The sequence below is a fragment of the Apteryx mantelli genome, chromosome 7, assembly GCF_036417845.1.
Source record: "Apteryx mantelli isolate bAptMan1 chromosome 7, bAptMan1.hap1, whole genome shotgun sequence".
Taxonomy (NCBI): domain Eukaryota; kingdom Metazoa; phylum Chordata; class Aves; order Apterygiformes; family Apterygidae; genus Apteryx; species Apteryx mantelli.
Window position 1 is genome coordinate 16,445,087 of NC_089984.1, and position 21,573 is coordinate 16,466,659.

General features: G+C 39.8%; 1 protein-coding gene across 2 annotated transcripts; it reads left to right on the forward strand.

The window, feature by feature from the left end:
* The first annotated feature begins 5,837 nt into the window (after nucleotides 1-5,837).
* On the forward strand, nucleotides 5,838-21,104 carry PLAC9 (placenta associated 9). Of its 2 annotated transcripts, none has more exons than XM_067299862.1 (4): nucleotides 5,838-6,248; nucleotides 17,931-18,031; nucleotides 19,298-19,418; nucleotides 20,196-20,286. In XM_067299862.1, the coding sequence occupies exons 1-4, from the start codon at nucleotides 6,191-6,193 to the stop codon at nucleotides 20,231-20,233; spliced, it is 318 nt and encodes a 105-aa protein (XP_067155963.1). In that variant the 5' UTR covers nucleotides 5,838-6,190; the 3' UTR covers nucleotides 20,234-20,286. The 2 variants fall into 2 exon arrangements, with proteins under 2 accessions (XP_067155963.1, XP_013815741.1); XM_013960287.2 differs by lacking the exon at nucleotides 20,196-20,286 and adding an exon at nucleotides 20,917-21,104 and having other exon boundaries at nucleotides 5,845-6,248.
* Nucleotides 21,105-21,573: the final 469 nt, after the last annotated feature.

Sequence of the window (21,573 nt, forward strand, 5' to 3'; positions counted from 1 at the left end):
TGAAGTGATTAGTTTGGCTTCTATCTTTGGCAAGTCCTTCCTTCTTTTGCATCTGTCCCTGACCTTCTGGAATAAAGGGAAAGGGAGAATAGGCTAACTATTAATCCAAAATAGGATTTATTCCCAGCTGTCTCTATTTCACTAAACATCTCCACCTCACAAGTCCCTCACATTGTAAATATTACCTATACTCAAAGACTTCATATCCACAGCTGATGAACTGCTTAACGGAGAAGGTACACAGAAGTAGCACAGACTTTACTGCTTTAGCTTTACTGTTATATGTCACAACTTGTGTTCAGCAAGGTGCTGTTCAACAGACAAGTAACTCCTCAGATATTAGTTGGTTACTCCTTCCCACAATGAAAACGTTGGTCCAGTTTTGGATCATCATCTCCTTTAATTGGTGTGGTTTGCAATACTGACCCACTAAAGACATTAGCTGTTTAATTCTAGCTGTAGAATAATCAAATCTTCCCCCCATAAGTATTATTTTCAAGGGTATTAGCTGCCCTGGGCCCACAGAGCTATTTCACGTTTGTTACGTGAGTCAAATGGGTGGATGTAAAGTTGCAACAGCAAAGGGATGCAGCCTTCCGTAGCAGGAAATACAGAATGTATTACCAGAGCACCACACATGCAATGCAAGATTGCGAGTCGGGAGTCTATTCCTGATTCACTAATTCAGCTGGGAATTTACTTAAACCAGTTTCCTTTAGACAAAGTTTTCCTTTCTCGGAAATGGGCACACACACTGTATATGTTATTTCACAGGGGTTTCTGAGCTATAGCCAGACTTCCTAAATGTATGAATTCTGTCAAATGAAAGATTTAATAACTGGTTAAAAATACAAAACAATTAGCAACATATTACTCACTAATCTTCCATGTGACCCACCTTTTCCTTCAGTTTTCTGATTCAGTTTCTTTGCAGATGATCACTCAGGAAACTGAAGCAATTACTGCACAGCAGCCTGAAGCCATCAGATGTTTACCTAATACTGGTGAACAGAATCCAGCTTAGTGTGTTGGCACCGAGATGACACAACAGAATCAATTCCAATAGCTGACTCACCGTTGGCTTTAGGCATAGTACAAAATTTATTGTTTTGAAGAAGGCTGGATCAGAATTGCCTGCTCCATGACACGTTTGTCAAACCTCCTGGGAGGGCACACTTAGAGATGAAGTTGATCTTGACAACACCTCATACCATCAACCATGTGATTTTTACTAGCAGTATCGAAGATTGTGTCCTTATGACAATGACAGGAGAACTTCACACTTTTTGATGTCACTTGCAGATCAAAATAATAACTGCTAGTTCAAGTTGATATACCACAGATTAGAGAGGGACTGGAGGAGAACCGGAAGATATCCACACATTGAAGGCTATAGCCCACAAAACCTGCAACACTGACCAAGGCTGCCCCACGCACACAGGGAGATGAGGAGATGCAGTGGAGACTGCAGGGGATGTGGTGCCAAGAGTCACAACTACAGAATGCTTTAAATGACAATGTCTGCTTCACTCTGGTGAAGTCACCACCACAGGCGACATTTCGCTTATTCACCAAACAGATGCAGTGGTTGCAAAGCAAGCTTTCGTTCCCCTTAAAAGCAGGGCACAAGTTTCATCCCTGCTTTTTGGATACCGGCCTCTCTAGGCAACAAATTATTCTGCTTCCGCAGCTATTCAATTACTGCCTCAACCCAGCTGCCAGAAACCAAGTAAGTTAAGAAGTTAATCACCTCTCCTGAATGGATCACAAATGAAGCCTCATTTTAGGTAAGCAATTCAACAGTCTCCAGCTAGTGAGAACTTCTGGTCATAGGCATTTACCAGGCTTGTGACCAGAGCCTGAAGAACCTCTGCAGTCCCTAATGGACACAAAGCTCCTCTTGGGCAGACTGGCAGAATGCAGACCTCGCACTGATCTCATCACCCCCCCAGTGTCAAATTCAGGATAAAGCTCATTCTCTTTCATTTTCTTCTCTTCAGTGTAAGGTGCTTTCCTTCCCCTGCAAGGATGGGTTTTCTACCATATTTCTGTTTCCAGAAATAATCTCCCTTTAATTTTCTCTGTCTCACTGAAAGTCCTGAGGGACTACAGTGCAATGTTCTCCAGTCCTTGCCAAGTGTATGCTCAGCTATATCCTCTGTCCACTCATGCTGCAGGAGTTCAGACCCAGGAATAAGATGATCTTCCTTCCCATGGCACAAATGTCCTCTGCCGACACATGCCCTTTATTTTGTTCCTCCTCCCTACAAACTCAACACTATCACTGTGCACTTATTTACTGCTTTTGCCAAGCATTTGACTAGTCCAAGAAAGAGACACAAAAAGACTGTACAAAAACCCACTCCCAAAATAGACTTAATCCTTGTGTTTGCTCTCCCTTTCACCAGACTGCCTGCTGGCAAAAATTCACGTCCCTGTTCACTGGTATGCTTTCTTTGGCTGCTGGTGTCTTGGGAACATCTCAACAGCTGGATTTTGTGCAAACCTATATTCATATGATCTCATTATGTTCTCATACATAGTCATTTCCAAGATGAATGTGCTGAAGAATGCTTTCTCTGATGGCAATCAGTTACTGACTAAATTTTCCAGAAGATGACAAATAAGTTTGTATGTGTCATTCTCTTTCTGCTGCTCCCAAACCTTCTGGCATGCACTGAAAAATCTACTTTGCAGTTTAATGATTTTTGTCACATATACTGTATTTTTCATATTTCATGTTGCCAGTTAAGAGCTCTTTGACTGCAGCTTCATTCTGAGTGTTTATGAATAATGAAAGTCATCTTAGGCAGTCACCCAAGGCTGACAAAAGTCCTTTGGACAGGTAGTCCCACTGAAAACCACAATCTTACTTGGCACAAGTATTCTTTCTGGCTGCGTTTCCCTGCAAGAGAAAGAACTTCTCTCTCACTACAGGAACAACCCCTCGAGTATGATACTAGAGAAACCTCATTCCTTTGACTTGTTTACTTCTCCATGCCTGTCAGACCAGCACCTTACTATGGTCAAACAAAGAGTTCTTTGTAAAAATAAGAAGCAATTGCCTTGGAAGAACTGAACTGTCCCAGGAGCCTGAGAACAATTCAGGAGGAACCTCAAGAAAGGGCACTGTAAAAGGGGTGAGGGACCTCAACAGAGGTGGTCTGGAACAGTAATATCACTATTTTTATAGCATGTTGAGGGGAAAACTGAGTCAATGAACGTTCATTACTTTTTAATAGTATGGTGTAGAGTATGGCAGAAAGTATATAGAAAAGCATCCAGGAACTCTGAAGAGGCTCCATTTGCAATACAGAGAAGGCAACATGGGATTCCGTTTAAGAAAGGTACTTATTGCAAGGACAAAGTTAAAGGACAAACACATTCAGAAAACAGCAACCAAGTATTCACAAAGAGTCTCCTCCTGTCCCTGAGTCTCCTGTCTGCAAAGTGGTACAGGACTCTTGGTCCAGCAGGTAAACATCCCAAATGTAAAGAAATCACCAGTATAGCATTTGTGTCCCTTCTGTTTGCTTTACTTTTATTCCTCTGGTAGCCTTGGAACAAACACTGTCACAGACCATGTACAGATCATCTCCGATTTCGAAAAATCTCAGTCTACCACAGAAGTGACTCATATTCAAACACGAAGCAAAACAGAGATTGGATTCTCTGTTATTTATTCCAGTTCCTCTCTAAAGACCAATTCATAAGAAAATTAAAACTAATGTAATTTTTCAGCAGCAATGATTAGATTGACTCTCAAAACAAAATTTGTAAAAATTGCAATAGTCCTACCTGATGATTTAAGGCAAAACACCCAGAAATACATTACAGCTCTAATTGTCATCGAGTCAATTTTATTTTATTCATAAAAATGCTAGCTTACTAGCACCAAACCTGAGGTGAAAATACACAAATAGGCTGTTCTAGGCACTGTTTTGCCCAATGCCTCAAAGAAGTTATCAGCTAAAGTTCAATCACAGAATCTTTATTACTGATATTTTGCGTTGTAATTTAGCAAGTCAGAATTGGAAGTCACTGGGGATGACTACATTTTGAACTCTGTGGAAGGAAATACCTGCCTACCTTTCTTCTAAAGCCCAGAGGTAGACTTGACACCAACTGATCACCCCCTGTGAGGCCTGTGTTTCTTTGGATGCTGTCAGTTCTTGCTGGCACTTTCTGGGAAACTCCTCCAAGTCAGGATCACCACCCACATATACAAAGTTATTATTTTCCTTTAATTCAAAGTTTAACCTTAGAATTGGACCATTCAGACTTGAATGGGAGCAAGTACAAGGTATTTGATGCTTTACCAGCTATGCCACTATTTCCTCTGAGACTCTGAGCACTCCTTTTGATGCCACCTTACCACTACTATCTGGTTTTCTCTGGGTTTTCACTTCATAATCTGTACAGGGAGTAACCCAGTGTAAATGCATAGAGAAATACACAAAGTTTGAGAGTACATTTCCTAGGATTATGTATCATCTTCTACTATTAGCTATAGCCCAATTTTGTGACAGACCCCACCACTATCGGACCAGCTAGCTAGCTGCTGAAGAAGCTGCCAGGAAGCAAGACTTCCCTGCTTCCCATTAACATTTCAAACTGAAGCATTCCTGGAGTGTCTTTGTTACACCAGCTAAGCATTTTTGCCATAAAAAAAAAAAAAAAAAAATCCCTTCTGTTGAATTTCATCCCCCTAATGTTTTTAATCAACCCCGAATAACACATATTCTGAGTCTGCTCAAGTCTTTGCATCTATAAGACAGTGAACAAAGTTCAGAAAAACCTGTACATTCCCTGTCCGGGGAGTGCATAACCAAAGGAGATCAGAGAAACTCCAGTACGTTGTAACAACAGGCAAGTCTAGATATGGCATCACGCAATTTTGCCTGGAAGGAGCCTGGATTAATCAGACAGTGCCTGGTACTAGATGTCATGTTCCTACATATTTCAAAGGCAGCATTAGGAATCCAATAGATCTTTCGGAACATTTCTGCTAAGGTCAAAGATCCCTAGAAGTCATCCATAGACATCCAAGAAAAATATTAATTTTTCAGGCTCAGTCAGACAGCAGGATTTCCACAGGCTCCCTCCTGTATATGGAGTCCTTTGTTGTATATAAGTTTTGAAATTTATTCCTAACTCACTCTGTGATAATTTTCCTTTACTAAATCATAAGAATTTGCATGGAAATATGTCTTTTGCTCAACCACCACAAAACACTAGACAGCCATTAACTTTTTTTTTTCAGATGAGGTAAAGGATTATTAATTTTCCTTTAAAAGTAGAAGCTAGAGACCTGCAAACTGAGAGGGACCTGACCATGGCATTACAAGGAGTCTGTGGCAGACTCGGGATCGGAGCCCATCTCCACGCAACTCCTGTTGTCAAACACTGTCACTGATCCAGTCAGTACTCATGAACCCATGAGACAAAAATATAATATTTAACTAAGATCTTACTAAAAATCAAACACGTTGTCAGAATAACATTAGCGCTACTATTTTTTGCACACAAAGTTACCACAACTAACCTATTTCAAATACCTTCTGAACTGAAGAGAGCTCGGAAGGCCCCGCTACGTTACTTTCCAAAGACGAGGCATCACAGTTATCCCCTCCCACAACGTAGCCTCACCTAGTCCAGCAGAATTTTCACCTGCCAAAAAGCAAATTTGCTGTGGTTTTAAAAGTGAATAAATAATTTAAAAACCCCTGTAAGATCACGGCCCTAAAGCTACTGTGTTTTCCAGTGTTCTTGCTTTCCCCGCCCTAGATGAAATCCTACAGGGATTTCAGAAACACCCAGCACCCCCTTCCTCCTCTCTTGCTTCCTTTTCTTGCCCCACTTGCTGTATTCACAGGACTCAAAACTCTTCAGCACATTCCATTTGCACTCAGTATAAATAAATACAAGGGTAAAAACTTTGGGGAGCTTGGACTGCAGCCAGCTTGCCTGGGTAACTGGACTTTTTGTGGAGCTCGAAGGGTGTTTTTTAAAAGGAAGAAAGAAAAAGAGAACAGCTTAAGAATCTTGGCTCAGCCTGGGAATATTTCCTCCTAACTCTCTGGCTAAACCTCAGCACAAACGACTGGACTGCGGAGTCTATGTAAAGCCGAGGAGGCAGTCTGCAGTACTCTCCACCAGGACTACGGCAGAGCTTGGAGAGTTTGAAACCATGCTTTTCATTTGGACACTGGCTTTTACTTTAGTCCTGCAGGAGCAAGATCTTCTAGGTAAGTGATTCCAAGCCTGTAAAGTAGAAACCGTAGCATATGTGATCTTCTGGTGAAAGCCTTTGCATGGGATGGGAGGGGGAGGTAAAGAACAGCTTATTTGATAGATTTGATCTGAAGATGACACAGGTATGCTTTGAAATTCTGTGGGAATATTGTTTTTTAATAGGAAAAACTCCCTTTTTGTGCTATTGAAGTCCATCCCAGAGGCATACTGCTTGCTTAGAGATTTTTCACTACTCATGGAAGACACTATCACTGTGTTTGCAAAAATTTAGAACCACATTCATACACTGCATTCAGTGTCCTGCATTTCCACAGTACTGTTACTGGCAGATGCACACTAATGCACTCAGAACTGAGAACAATATTCAAGGTGAATAAAGAGAGGTTTTCCCATATTCAAACCCTTCTTTTGAAATTTGCTGTTAACAGCACTATATATTTTTCTTTTCTGCTTTTGGATTACTTATTCCTGAGATTTTCAGGAACATAACTCTTTATTCCAGTTCCTTGGCGGCAAGCAGTATAAACACACAATATCTGATAAGCTGGTACCTGAATTTTACTCCTATTAACAAAGGATCTAGTGCTAGACTAACCTCTGATTGTATTGTTGCTGATGGTGTGATTGAAATCTATTTTCAGTTTGACTAGTTCAAGGGTTTATAGTCCCCGTGTAATCACAAACCTGGTTTCACAGCCTGTTTGCATTATGCATTTTTTACTAGCTGAGGCTAAGCATTATTTTCCCTCTGCTCTTACTTCTGCACAACACGTAATGTTTGTATTTCATGGCAGAGTGGCAAATTTCCATTATAACCAAAACATTTCCTGAAAAACTACTAGTTCTTTCCGTTTCCCAGGTTCCAGTCACTCTTCCTCTCTCCATCTCTGTCTCACACAACTGACTTTATAACGCTTATCAGTGATGAACTGAAATAGCAATCCTAGCACCAGCACTGTAACTTGTTTTCACTCTACAAACTATCTGCCTGTGAATTTTGTGATGTACAAAAAAGGCTGGAAGAACGTTTTTGTTATTATTCCCCAGAAGTATGATTTTGTTTAAGTTGAAAGCATTAGTAAATTCAGGTGAAATCTAACCAAATAAAACACTATTTGAATAGCAACTTAGAGTAGGGACCAGTACCCAGTATTATGCCAGGTGGTAGCTACTCAGTTACAGAATCATATTCACTGTCCCACTGGAGTATTTGATAAAAGTTGGGAAGATTCAAAGGAGGTAAAGAAATGAGCCCCAACCTCCCAAACACTCCCTGCCTCAATGAGGGGGGCATTTCCTTGGAAGGTGGGAATCCATGGTCCTTATCCTTTCTTTAAGTCAGGCAGAGGGAGGATCTGAGCTTGCTTCTGCCTCAGCCAGCTATATATTGTGGCTGGTTGGCATAGGCATCCCCCCTTGCTCTTTGCTACTTTGAGGGGGGGAATCTAACTTTTGATTTTATTACAGATCCTCCCACCCCCACTCCCTCAGTGACTCATTCACTGTCTCTTCCTGTTTTTCTATTTGGCAACAGTTTCTCTTGAATAAAAATGTTTTGGGGTTGGCCAAAGCAGAATTTATGTCTTCAGTCAGCCATTAATATGAACAATCATATTCACAGAGTTCAACCTTCAGACAGCTCAGTAAGGGCGAGATGCTGGAATGGGAGCCCTTTGGGATGCAGTCACATCCTCCTGCCTAATGGCTGCACTTTTTTCTTGTTTGTTCTTGTTGTTGGGTTAGTTTGTTTGGCGCTGCTGCTGCAAAAATGTAGTGTGAAATGTAGTGTAAAATGTAGCGTAAAATGTAGCCTGGGGTACTGGAGCATTCAAAACCTGCCCCATTTAAACAGCTTTCCATTCTTACCAACTGCTCCAGGCCAATTTGTCCCAAGGGCGCTGGCCCCAACAGCAGAGTTTGCGTTGCATGTTTTTGCACGGCACGGAGGTGTGAGCAGGAGTCCTGGCAACCTCCGTCTGGGCCCCTCCGACACGCTCCCCTTAGATGAGCGAACCAAATGCTGAGTGGGGAGAGAGCAACAGCAGAGCTCAAATGGATGTTTTGCTGCTCAGGACTGCCTTTAAAAGAGTGTGATTTGTTTTTAAACAGCAGAAGTTTCATTTGGTTTCAATTATAAGGAAAAGTAAACCAAGTGTAAGTTAATGTTTTTGCTTCGTCCGGCTAACACATTACGCCTGTTCAAAATATTCTGGATCCTCTGATATTCACATGCAATGTTCAAAGCTGGGTAGCTCCGTACAGCTTTGGAGTGAAAGGGGCTCTTATAAAGGACATGGTCATCCGTCAGAGTTAGACGATTGTCTAGAAATTGGAGAGAAAAAAAGTCCCTTCAGAACAGCCTGTTTCTGCCTGAAGTTGACTGCAGGCATCTTGCATTCTCATAGGACAGTGTTTTGTCTCCAGGAGATTAAACTACTGCACTGTGGAATTAAATCTGCAGTAAAAATTATGAGAGAAGAATTTTCAATCAGATTTTGACCTATATTTCTCTCCTAATAAATCAATAGTGGCCTATGTCTACACCCTATGTCATAGGTATTTCCTGTCCTTATGGAAGCCTACAGGCACTGTTGTCTCTGGGGCAAGGATCTTTGCAAACACTTATCTGTGAGCTTTTATCTCCGATAAGGCTGAAAATCTGTCACAATAAAGTGCACCCTGATGTAGATGTGTTTCTTAAGAATGTGAGGCCTCTAAGGAGAGGTTCTGTGCAGAAGTGAGCCCTTCTACAGATTGTATGTATCTGCAAAACCCCATGTTCCATTATACTTAGTTAAAGGGAATTTAGTTATTAAGTTCTGTGGACTTTAAAACCTCCACATGCAAAGCAAAGGTTAATATCAAACTTTCAAAAAGTCAGGGGTCTAGAAATTATAAGACTCCTGCTGTTCATCTGCACCAGCTGTATTTATAAATCCAAATGATCTGTTCTGGTTGAAGCAGTTGGGAGACTTGGCCATGAATGCAGGGATCTAGTATATATCACTATTTTACTTCCTGAGCAGTTGCAGTACACGTGAACCGTCTGTCAGAGGAAAATATACCTTAAAGCAAGTTCTTAGAATTGTTTAAGTACTAGGACAATACTACAAGGATCTTCTTTCATTGTGTTGTCATATTTCTTCCTATTGTCATAACTTATACACAGAAACTACACAGACCACAGAGCTGACTAACCAGGCACAGACTCACCTCACAGAAAAAAAAACAAAACAAAACACAGTGATTGTCACTCCTGTCACCAAACACAGGCCAAAAGACATATCCTCATAAAATTGAAGAACTCTTTATCCCAGATACCAGTTGCCATCTTAGCATTTATGGTGACATCAGTCATTCAGGTAATCTCAACGCCTCCATTCTCAAATCAGCCTCATTCTACGTAACTTAACATTCTTGACATACACCACTACATGCCTCTCCTCCCTAAAATGGGTCATACCCATTGAAAATGGTGTGACCAATTGAAAGGTTTTAATGCCTGATTAGGGATTCAAGTTTTTGAAGCGGTCACACCACTTGAATATGATATCCATATTCAAGTATCTCCTGTACAGCTACTAGTTATAATCCACATTAACACTTTACCTTAGTTTCCAAAACAAATAGGTATTTATATGGAAATAAGTACATAACAAAGGAAAGCAGTCCAAAGCATCAGGGCATCTCTATTACAAGTTACAGAAAGAATTGGAGTAACCTATCCACAAAACTACCTAGTTCACTTCTCTTACCAGTCTGATTTCCTGCAGTCATCTTTCACTGCAGCAGCTAGCACAAGCGGATATTCCCTGGCAGCTTGTTCATAAGATCAGCATCTCAGAAACATATTCAAAACCAATACCTCCCTCTCAGGAACATTTGTTAGCCTCCTTCCTTTAAATGACAATATACAAAATTTAAGTGCTTCTTATGATCGTGAACATGATAACGGAGCAGAAGAGAAAAAGCAATTTTTCAAGTTGTAATATCACTTTGGGCAAACAGTCACAGCAGGGTCACCTGTTTTTGCTATGCCTGAAAAAAAGAAAGAGCCCACTGGCAGCACAAACTAGCTCTGGCCTTGTACACTCTGTATTGGTCTCCACTGCTGCGTGAGAGCTGAAGCTCCACTATGAAATGAGAATGACATGGATCATGATAGCAAAATCTTCATCCAAAGGAAATGGTTTTATACAGAAATACATGACAGCCATCTCCTAATCAGGTATAATTTCTGTCAACTCCCATTTCTGATTTTGCGTATTTCACCAGCAGAAGGGAGGCACATCAGGACCAGAACACTTCACAACATGGCATCTCACAAATAAGTTGATGGAACAGACAAGTTAGAAAGAAAAATGAGAACTGATATGCTGATACCCTGACCATCTTCACCAATACAGTATCTGTAACCACAATACCCTTGTATAGGGTATGTAGCATTACCTGTGATATCGTGCATCCATAATGCATGAGATATGCTCTTTGGGTCCTCCTCTTCCAGGGGAAAAAGGATGAAAATAAGTTCCGTCTTAACCGCCCTAGGATCTGAAATGGTAGCATATTCTATGTATCGATAAACAGAGTATAAACCAGGAGAGCAGGTTTGGAATGTGACTTTCTGATACGGTTATTCAGCTTCTAAAATCAATATTAAAGATAATTACTTTCATGGAAGAAACTTATTTTGGGATGTTTCCATTATTATCAGAGGCTCATGAATCATACCTCTGATAAAAGAAAATCCAAAGGATTCTCGTATGTTTGGAATCTTTCAAAGAGTTGCCATTCAGGTAGCAGCTGAAATTCATGGTCAATGTATAGGTTAAAGTTTAATCCCTAATCAGGCATTAAAACCTTTCAATTTACCTTGTTGAAATGATTCCTAAAAAACGTTCTAGCAGAGTTTTCTACATTCAATGAGTAAATTCCCTCCGCATTATGCAATACATACCTTCCATCTTCTACTTTGGATATTTCATATTTGCCCTGTAGTCCTGTCATAAAAGTTGGAGCACAATAAATGTGTGTACATATGTATTTCTACAAACAAACAATCCCTGAAGTTGCATTCAGTGTGAAGCATAGAAACCTTTAACAGTATGTAAGAAATTAGAGAATTATTTTTACATATTTATTACAGTTTCTGCAGTCTTTATTGTCTAGCAATCACTAAAGGCAAGATTCGCTTTCCTTTTAAGCAACTAGCTTAAATTCTAGAATGGGGTTCATAGGTGCCTAAATCACAGCTAAGCATTAGGTAACATTTTAAGGATCACAATCTCAGAAGTCTTCTATATCCAGTTAAAAATTTGCTCCAGAACATTTAAGAGCTTGAAGACAATCTGTGCATTAGATAGCATTTCCAATATAACACGCACCATCAAAACCAATTTATCATTGACATCCTAACTATATATAACCTAATACAGATTAAGTTATATATAATGTAAAATGAATTTTGGCACACTGGTGATAAGGAAACCAGTAAGTGGGCAGTCTGCCTGAGGTGACCCTGCTTGAGCAAGGGGGTTGGACTAGATGGTCTCTAAAGGTCCCTTCCAGTCTCAACCATTCAGTGATTCTGTGAAGTGGTACAAAAAGTCAATCCGGTATTTCCATATGGAAGGATGCCAATGCAAGTAAGAGTTGACATAACTGGAAACTAAGTTTGATGCCTTTAGGCACAGCCCCCCCAAATTAAATACAACTAATAGTTTCAGCATAACATGGACCTAGGTCTGAGAGCCCTAATACTGAGAGACATCTGCATTTGAACCTGTTCTGTCCTCAGGTACAAGTTAGTCAACCTCACAAATCACTTTTGTAAACTGTGTAATTTCTTGAGCTAACACTTTGAAGTTATATACACGCTCTAAAGTGAAGTCCAGCACTATATTTAGCTAAGGAATAATTTAAGCAAGGATCACCTTTAAAGATCCCTTGCTTTCTTCCGAAACCGGTTAGGTGATTCTTCAAAAGTACTCAAGTTCATGAATTTTTTCCCATTGGAACATAAATCCATTACTACCTCCTTCATTTTCTCATTAAAAGCAATCTTTCTACCTTATGCTATATGCTACAGGAATAGAAGGATACTTCTAAATCTATGGTAGTACGAACAAGAACACACACCATAGTACGTTTTCTTCAACTGTTATACATGTCCTTCTTTATTCCCCTTCATTTATCACGTTTTCAGATTTCTTTATTTGACATCTGGTTCCTGTTTCAGTCTCACTTGTCTCTCATTTGGCTTGTGGTCTGGTTTGTTTTTACCTCTCCCTCCCTACTGAGCGCAACATGAACTCTCAGTTAACTTTCAAAACCACACTGGTCAGGGAATGATGCAAAACGGATTTTATAGACTTCAAGACCAATAGGGAACACTACGATCGTTTAGCTCGACCTTCTCCATAACACAGTCCAAAGAACCCAACCCAGTAATTTCTGCATCAAGCCTGTAACCTCAGTATGACCTGCATCGCATCTTTAGGAAGGACACTTGTAAAGAGGACAAGGAATGCAGAGGCCGCATCAGTTACTAACTTGCTCCATTGACTAACTTAAAAATTTGCACCTTAGTCTAAATTGTCCTTTCCAGCTTTCAATCGTTTTATACTTTTCTCTCCCCCAGCACCCCATCAGGTATCTTTGTGACACACAGATATGTTGACATGAGTTTGCTTATACATAGCGCTAATGGCCTGGGATTGGATAGAGGGGAGCACAAGAGCTGTCATGTAACAACTTATTATTAGCAAAGTAAAAGTTAGCAATAGCTCTCTGAATTTTGATACTAACTTCAACCAGAGATTTTGAAGGACTCTGTGTGTATGTTTACATATGTTTGTATATAATGTATACATACCAACATAAACACATAGATACACATACATTTGTTTATATATTTTAATATAAATAAATGACAGCATCTGAATAGACAGGATCTTGATGGAACTAGAAAGGAACTTCTTAAAAAAGTATGAAGAAGCAACAAATGGAAGGTGAGAAAAATACACCAAATGTACACGAGAAAGGAGCTCAGCCGAGATAGGTTATTAAGGTTATAAAACTAAGGTCTTTGTTCTTAACCTGTTTGCTCAGGTTGTATTAATTCTCAATTCATTGCTCTTTCCATCCCCTATTATAAGATGAAGTTTTGTGCAGTCAGGCTGACCATGATACATAGATCTTTATTCTTCACCATACTGCCTCTTTCATACACTTCTATTAAATGGATTCTTGTTAGAAACTGCCTCAGAAATTCTGTTTTTCTGCTCCATCTACTGGTGTCTAGCTGTATCACAGCAGAGAGCAGTTAGAGCTACTCAGCTTTTACAGACACCAACAATATAGCTTAGAGGATTTTAATCACAGAAAAAAAAAGAGGCATAATGCACAGAACAAGTCTAAGTTTCTGAGTGATTGGTAGCATACATAAATGTTTTATCCTCTTATAAATGTATGGGTAATTTTGTCTTCTTGAACAAATGACTTCCTTATTCTTAACAGAGAATAACCACCTATATATTAAATAGCATGGACTTTAAGAATCTAACTTTCATGTGCAAGTAGTATCAGGTGGGGATTTACAAATGGGAATGTGATGTAAAGGTAATGTTTTCTCCACCATATTGAAACGTTACAGCCAATATATGCCTGAACTAATCCATTACATTTCAAAAGAGATACTTAAGACATTGAAGTATGTGTCCTAGAAAACAGCCTGAAATCCTAAATTCATTCTATAAACATACACACTTGCTTGAAGTTGCAAACACACACTATAATTTTAAACACATCTTATATGATATACAAAGAACAGTTCACCTTTAAAAGTTAGTTTTAAAATTGACTGTCAACATTTTGCTGCATTTATGCACAACACAATCACAGAGTCACAGAACGGTTGAGGTTGGAAGGGACCACTGGAGATCAAGATGCTTTGATACAGAGGCAAGGAAAATTCTAATTTATATGTTATTAAATGTTTCTTCAGCAACTAAGAACAAGTACATAGAAGTATTCTGAAAGGTCACTAGTATTTTGCTTATGTAGCTTGCAACCTTCCTTTCTTCGCTCCCTTTATACAGTGTCTGTTATTATCATGTGATACAGAGATGCTGCTGGAGAAGGTCAGGTGCAAAGTCAAATTGTGCCATTTTCTTTCAACAATTGCAATACAGAGAAGGGCAACACTCATAAGCAATGCGTGATTCTCTTCAAGCACATGGAAATTATTGCTTCAGTGAATTGTCTGACCATAGTGACCTAGATACATGTCATATTTACAAGGGACCGGATGTGTCCTGTGAACAGCCCAGCCCAGTGATAAAGGCTGTGGATTAACAGCTAAAGCCAGAAACCAAAATAATAATCAGGTTTAGGAAGCCAAAGCCTGAAGCCAACGCTCAGAAAACGGAGGAGAAGTAGGAACTACACTGCCCAAAGTACTGGCTGCCCAGCCAACAGCAGCAACAGCCCCCTGAAGTATCCTGTTCTGGTGTGTGTGTGTGGGGGGAGTGAAGCGGCAATCACAAGGGGCAAAAGCACTTCTGCTCAAGTGTGCAAGTTGCTAATCAGACATAGACATGCAAGTCCCGGTTGAGAAGGTTTCTTCTGGGCCAGCCCTCAGAGAATGCCATACTTTGAGGTCTGGGAACTATCTCCCTTTGACTTCAAAATCAACTTTCTGCTAACTCTCATCACTCACAAGCAACAGCTATCAGGTGTTTCCTGAGATGCTTAGGCTTGGACCATTTGTCAAATTTTGTAGTCACTGCACTGGTCCTAATGATCTGGGTAAGATCTTATAATCCTATCAGACTACCACGAGACACTTCCTCCTCTTTCAGTAAGTCCATTACCGCTTATAAAGCAGCAACATGCTCTCAAAATCCAGCAACGTGAGAAAGCGCTCTCTTTCTCTGTCAGAGGAGAAAGAACAACCCCTGCAAAGAACCAAGTGTTACTGAAGCCTGCGTTTCACAGCAACCTTTCTACCTAGATCTCTAGAGGTGCACATTTGCACAAAGCTGTACAGTCTTTTGCTAACCTCACAGTGAAATGCAACAACCTTACAATGTCTTTCTATACCTATCATAGAATACCCTGCTCTGAACAAATGGCTGGGTCATCCATGATGTCTAACCTCTCTCTCCATCTGTGTATACCTGCTTAGGGCAGCAGTCAGGCTCAGCAGGATGCTGAGGGTTGTGCAGAACAGAATCTTCTTTCACACAAAAGCAATGATTAAAGTGTTGTTTTGGGTAAGGGCCTATATCATTTCTGCTTCAAACAGTCACTTTGGCATAATATTTTGCAGCTCTGGTGAGGCTTTAAGGCTGTGAATCAGGACAAAGATGAAAGCAGCCCCCACATAGTGCTGACATGCTAGCAGGAATGTACCCTATGCCATCAGACAGTTTGGAAAGGTCAGAGGATCTCTGGGTCAGAGTCTGAGTCTGGCAGGACAAACAGTTACTTCTGCTTTTCTTATAACAGAGCTCTGTTTTCTTTAATGGACCAGCATGATATATGAAGCATGATCAGAGAAAGAACTGGCCAACACTAACTTGAACTAGCTAACATTAACTCGCTCGCATTTTCCATTTCTAGGGAACAGAAAAAACTAAACAAGCCTGGCATGTAACTTATAGCTGGCCAAAAGCTCCTTTACTAAATGCATATAACTGTGCTGGCCCTCACCCAAACTTCCCATTCAACTTTGTGATCCAGCCACCTACAGTTGGATTAATACAGTGAAAAATAATCCCTTGTGGGATTCTTAAATTCTTACATTTGCTCTTAGTTCATCTAAAGAGTTCTGTTGCCTCATTTTCACAGTTCATTTGTAGTTAGATCTCACCAACATGCATTCTGCTTGCCTGAGGTCCTCTCCCAGACATGACGGGCAGCACTTCAGCATCCTAGTCAATCAGATCATCAGGTTTAGAGCTGCAAATATTGGAAAGGAGGAAATTCTATTAGTCTCTGACAGGAAAATAGAGCTCACCTTATTATTATCCTATTACTAAGGAAGACAAGGTTTGTAGGGAAAGACTGGCCATTGCTTTGTAACCTCCATTTCTGACACAAAACTTCAATTGTTCCAGCCATGACTGAATAAACATCTTAACATGCAAAATTTTCAAGAAGTAACACGGTTCACTTGACCAGCAACTGAGGACAAAATATTAACGCTCCCAGAACACCAAAAGCAGCAACTAAGAAAAAAAAATAAGTGCAACTGCAGAGTAGCTAGCATTTAAGTACACATTCTGACAGACTTGTATAAATATTAAACAGGGAGATTAATTCACTGGGATTCAGTCCTAATAGCACCACCTCCTGGTAAATGCACCAAAAAAATTAAAATCTGCTACAAATAAACAACCAAAAATACTTTCTTCTTAAACTCCGCCAAACCAATTTTTAAGCAATGACACTCCTAGTACATCAGATCACATTTTAATCCTACCTTCTCCATCCCTCCCAATTTCAAGGATGCCATTCCAACTCTCAGTACACACATTCAAACTGCAATGGCTACAAGCCTTACTGGCCTATGCTTGCCATCATCTGATACCTACAGCTACAAAAATCTTGGCACAGACTTGCGGTGATATATTGCACCAGTTCACTGCTTGCACACAACAGAACTGAAGACAGTACTATTTGCCCTTCTTATGCTTCTAAATGTTCATTATAAAGCGTGCTAGCAGTTTCCTCTGTTTGTCTTCATTACAATCAAATGAGAATGAAATGAGTTATTGCTACTTTCTAATCATTATAGCATCCTCACGCCTCAATCAAGATCAAGACCTACCTTTATGAACATGGAGCAAGACATAGTGTCATTCCAGTGGGTTTTAAAATACTCTGCTACTGTTCTATACAAATATATTAAAATTCAAAAGTTACCAAATGCTGCAAAAAAGTTAGGAAAAGGAAACTGGTTCCATTAAAGCATGGACACTGACAGGTATCCACTGCCCTTTCAAGGAGTATGGCCAACAGAATCAAACATTCAAAGAAAGCAAGAGCTCATGAGTACTCCATGAGAGGTCTCCACAGATAAACTGACTGAGCGGGGTGACTTTGTAAACAGCACCATACACAAGTGACATGGTCAGCAAATGGCATCAACAGCACATGCTTTTATTGTTTCCCTTCCCATTGAAAAAAAACAGACTGTTATGGACAAGTTTCTGGCATGACAGAATCACCAGCTTGCATCCCTTTAGGGCATAAGTGGACAAACTTAGCTGCTCTTCACAGCAGTTACTTCTGTGGAAAGTCTAAGAGAAACTGATGCATCTTCATAATGCTTAGGTTTTACACTGGCAGAGACAGAGTTATGTTAAAATCTATAAACTCACCCTACAAGCCAGGAGAAAAACAGACTGTGTAAAAAACAAGCCCAAAAAACCCCAACCCAACGGCAAGCTTGTTCCAAACAACCTTGACACTGTGTACAATGCAATGAGAGAGTCACAGCGGTGGGGTAAGAATGCAATTATTGGGAGAGGTTCAATTCCTACCTGGGACTCCTACATCTGTGTTTTGTAAACAAGGTTGTTTAGCACGCCAAATACCACTTCCGTACTCAGAAAGGCAAGGACTGCTTTCAAAACAGCCTCCTGTTAATTAACGATGACTTTTTCCAGCTGCTGCAGACCCTGTCAGTGTGTTACCTGAAGGTTTGGAAAGAGCAGGCTGGTGTAATGAACAGGATACTATCCACGAACGCTTGGATATTATTGAAGAGGTAAGAGCTATTGCATTAACTCCCGGACCAAACTAGAACTCTGCCCCAACCTTTTGGCCAAAGAAAAGTAAGAAGAATCACATTTTTAGCCACTGTTCCTTTTTGATCCTATCAGAAAAAATTCAGGGACTATTTTTCATATATAATGTTTTGTAACTATCCATGAAACCATTATTAGTAAAAATGTATCATCTTGATGGATTCCAAACAATTGCTTAGCCAGTCATTGAGCTATTATTTATTAGCCTTTTCTAAAGTGTTTCTAACAGTATCTTTAATATAACAACCTCAGAACTGGTACCTGTAAAGTTAAACGAAGCCCACAGACTTGCTACATTCGTCAAAAATTCCAGCATTTCAATAAAAGGCCAGTAGAAAAGACACGAGTATTGTATCACATCCAAAAGGCTAACAAACCCATTACACATTTCCAGCAGCTAGGCTGAGCTGGAAAGAAGCGCATGAGTGAGTGCAGGGAAAGATAAGATATCTTCAACTGTTATAACAGATTCTTAGGGTACCTAGGAGCAGCGATACTTAATTACTACTGGAATGGTTCTACTCCTGGATACAGTGCAAAGCTTTCACAGCTGCTCATGGTTAAATGTGAATTCTGCAGGCGACTCAAAGAAAGAAGGAGTTTCCGCTCCTTGGGACGCTCAAGAGCTAAATGCACTCTGCGACTGGGATTCTAGGGAAGTTGTAATGTTTTAATATTTTTTCCCTGGAGTCTTAAGCACCCACAAGATTTGTGTTCAGAGCTAACTATTCCAAGTTGGGTAGCTGCCAAGCTGTGTTCTGTTGGTTCTCAAATGCTAATGTTATCTCTCTTGCTTCAGTCCTAACCATCTTCATTCCCTCCCCTGCCCACCCCAATCAGTTTGTCTTATCTTTTCTGGTAGATTGTTTCTCTTGAATGCGATGGTGGCTCAGAAATAGAAGAGAATTATTAAAAAAACAAAAAAAACCACACAACAAAAACACACCATACAAAGCTTCCTCTAAAAAGTCAACATTACAGGTGGTTCTTTATACAGAGGTGCTATAATTTGTGTGTGGCAAAATGAAATTTTAATTCTTCAGGGCCACTAGATGCCAGTATAACATAAGAAATATGCAAGTCTCTGCAAAGAGCAGTATAAATTAAATTAGCTATTAGTATTATGGGCCCTTAGATTTGCCTTTCTGCTAATATATTTGGTACAATTCCTTCTACTTGACCCTTTTACCACCCCTTTCTCCAGCTGTCTCTCTTGTTTTCATTAGAAGGTAATAAAAACAGTGGAGCATCTAGAATCAGAAGTAAAGTCACTACTCAACATCATCGGTGAGACAGCATGGAACATCCCCATGACTCCAGGAACCCCACTTATAGATGTTTTTGATGGTAAGTATCTAGTGGTCTGTAACTAAAAGTTGACAACAGTATTGCATACGTTACTACCAAATGCGATCTTTTACCCCTCAGATTTGAAGTAATCATTCAATTCAGTGCAGCTAAGGCCTCAGCTGAAATACTAGGTCCAGTTTTGATTACATTTCAACAACCACTGAAAACAGGGGGAAAAAAAAGGTCAAAGAACTAGATACATGACTTACAAAGAAAGGCTGATGAGTTGGGGATGTTTAGAGAATATTGAAGGAGACCACCAGGACGAGTAAGGCTATTGCAAAGATAAAAGCAGTATTTTCTTTCCCACTGCAAAAGTGAATAAAGCAAGAAATAATGCAACAAGGAAGATTCAAGCAAAACACAACATAAAACTTTCTTACAAGGACAGTGAACTTCCAGAATGACATAACTGTAGTCTCCCCAACACTGGAAATGTTAAACAAGTATCTGTGAGGGATGAGATACATACTTTATCATGCCTTAGAACAGCAGTATGGATGAACTAAGCAATCTCAAGATTTCTTCCAGTTTTATGATCCCCATGATTTTTTAGTCTCATGTGTGACTTAAAATAAAAGGGTAACAAAACCCCAAAATAATTACTGGAAACATTACAATTTTGGCAATTTAAATCCAGTTTTGACATGCAAGCCACTCATGCAGAACGTACTCCTAGATAAGTGTTTCTTGGAATATATTACCTGAGAAGGGAAGTGATTTGGGTGAGACCACCTGTTCTACACAGTTTCTATAATATTCTGTCCTCTTCAGCCTCTGACCACAAATCAACAGTGCATTCAGCAAGGTGAGAGATGTTCCCAATGGATAGTAAACCTCATGTTGAAAGATACGAACTTCACACAGACATCTGCTTATGAAGTTAGTTTTGTTTTTTTATGTATCTGTGTGTAGGTACATACACAGAAACACATAAACATACTATAATGCATTAATTTGAAATAAGGTGGGCTCGAAGTAGGCAGCAGTAGGATTTATGTTGGTTCATAGTTCCTCTTGCAGTTCAATGTACAGATCTGGTCACCATGACCGTTACAGAAACCGGAATCAAGATCTATGTCCTCATCCACCTTCTTATTCATTGTGTTGCCTAAGCTTCTGTGAGAAGTAGTTAATGGCTAAGAGTTAATGTACTCCTCTGCAATAATCACTATTTCAAAGGGGAAAAATATCCCAGTGAAGTGTTGCAGTTAATTTAAAATGGAAATCCTAAGTCAACCAACCACACACCACTACTGCATACGTGCAGCACAACTAGAGTAAATATTACTCAGATGGAGGTTGCAGTAACTGTTAAAGGGGTCAAGAATTGCTGAGTTCAAGGATCTTTCTTCTGTGATTTGATGAATCAGCAAAGTGAGAAAAATCCATTACTTTGAAGTAACAGGCTTCATGTTTTAAGTGATATGTTTACCAGAAAGATTGATCCTGATCTTATAACCAAAAATAACTGCACCAATTCTTCTCTATACAGATGCCAGCTGAGCACTGGGAAGATGGAAAAGATCTGAATCAAACAGTATGGTTGTCATATATAGTTACACTTTTGTTCATTTAATAAGCTTCTTTGTATTTCCACAATTTGAGCTGGGACGAACAATCCTGAGCAGTAGTTTGCCTTCTGAGTTCCTGTGCTTTTTAATAAAAAATTTTTTGCTTTTATATACCCTTTCAGAGCTTTATATTTTAAATCTTTCAGTAGCCATACTTAAGACTGTATGTCAAGTACTGTATTCTCAGCAAGAAAACAAGATCACATGGGGTCTTGCACTAAAGCACAGCTAACAAAACATCCCTTACTTCAAAAAGATATTCCTTCCCTGGCAAAGAACTGAATCCTTGCTATTGGCATGAACCAATGAAGACGCACTTTCAACTGTAGCTTCCTCTCCAGATAGGCTTAGATTGTCTGATAAAAAACAGAACATGGAGTGGTCTGGCTTTGGATGTAGTCACATTGCTGCCATTGACTGAAATGGCAGTGATATGTGTACATCTTAGCCAGAATCTGGACCAAGATTTGTAGTTTGGAAGCAGAATCACCTTATTCCGATAGCTTTGCACTCCTCAACTGACAATGCAACCCAGAATTAATTCCAACATCCACCCCTTCCCCACTTTAAGAGGGAAA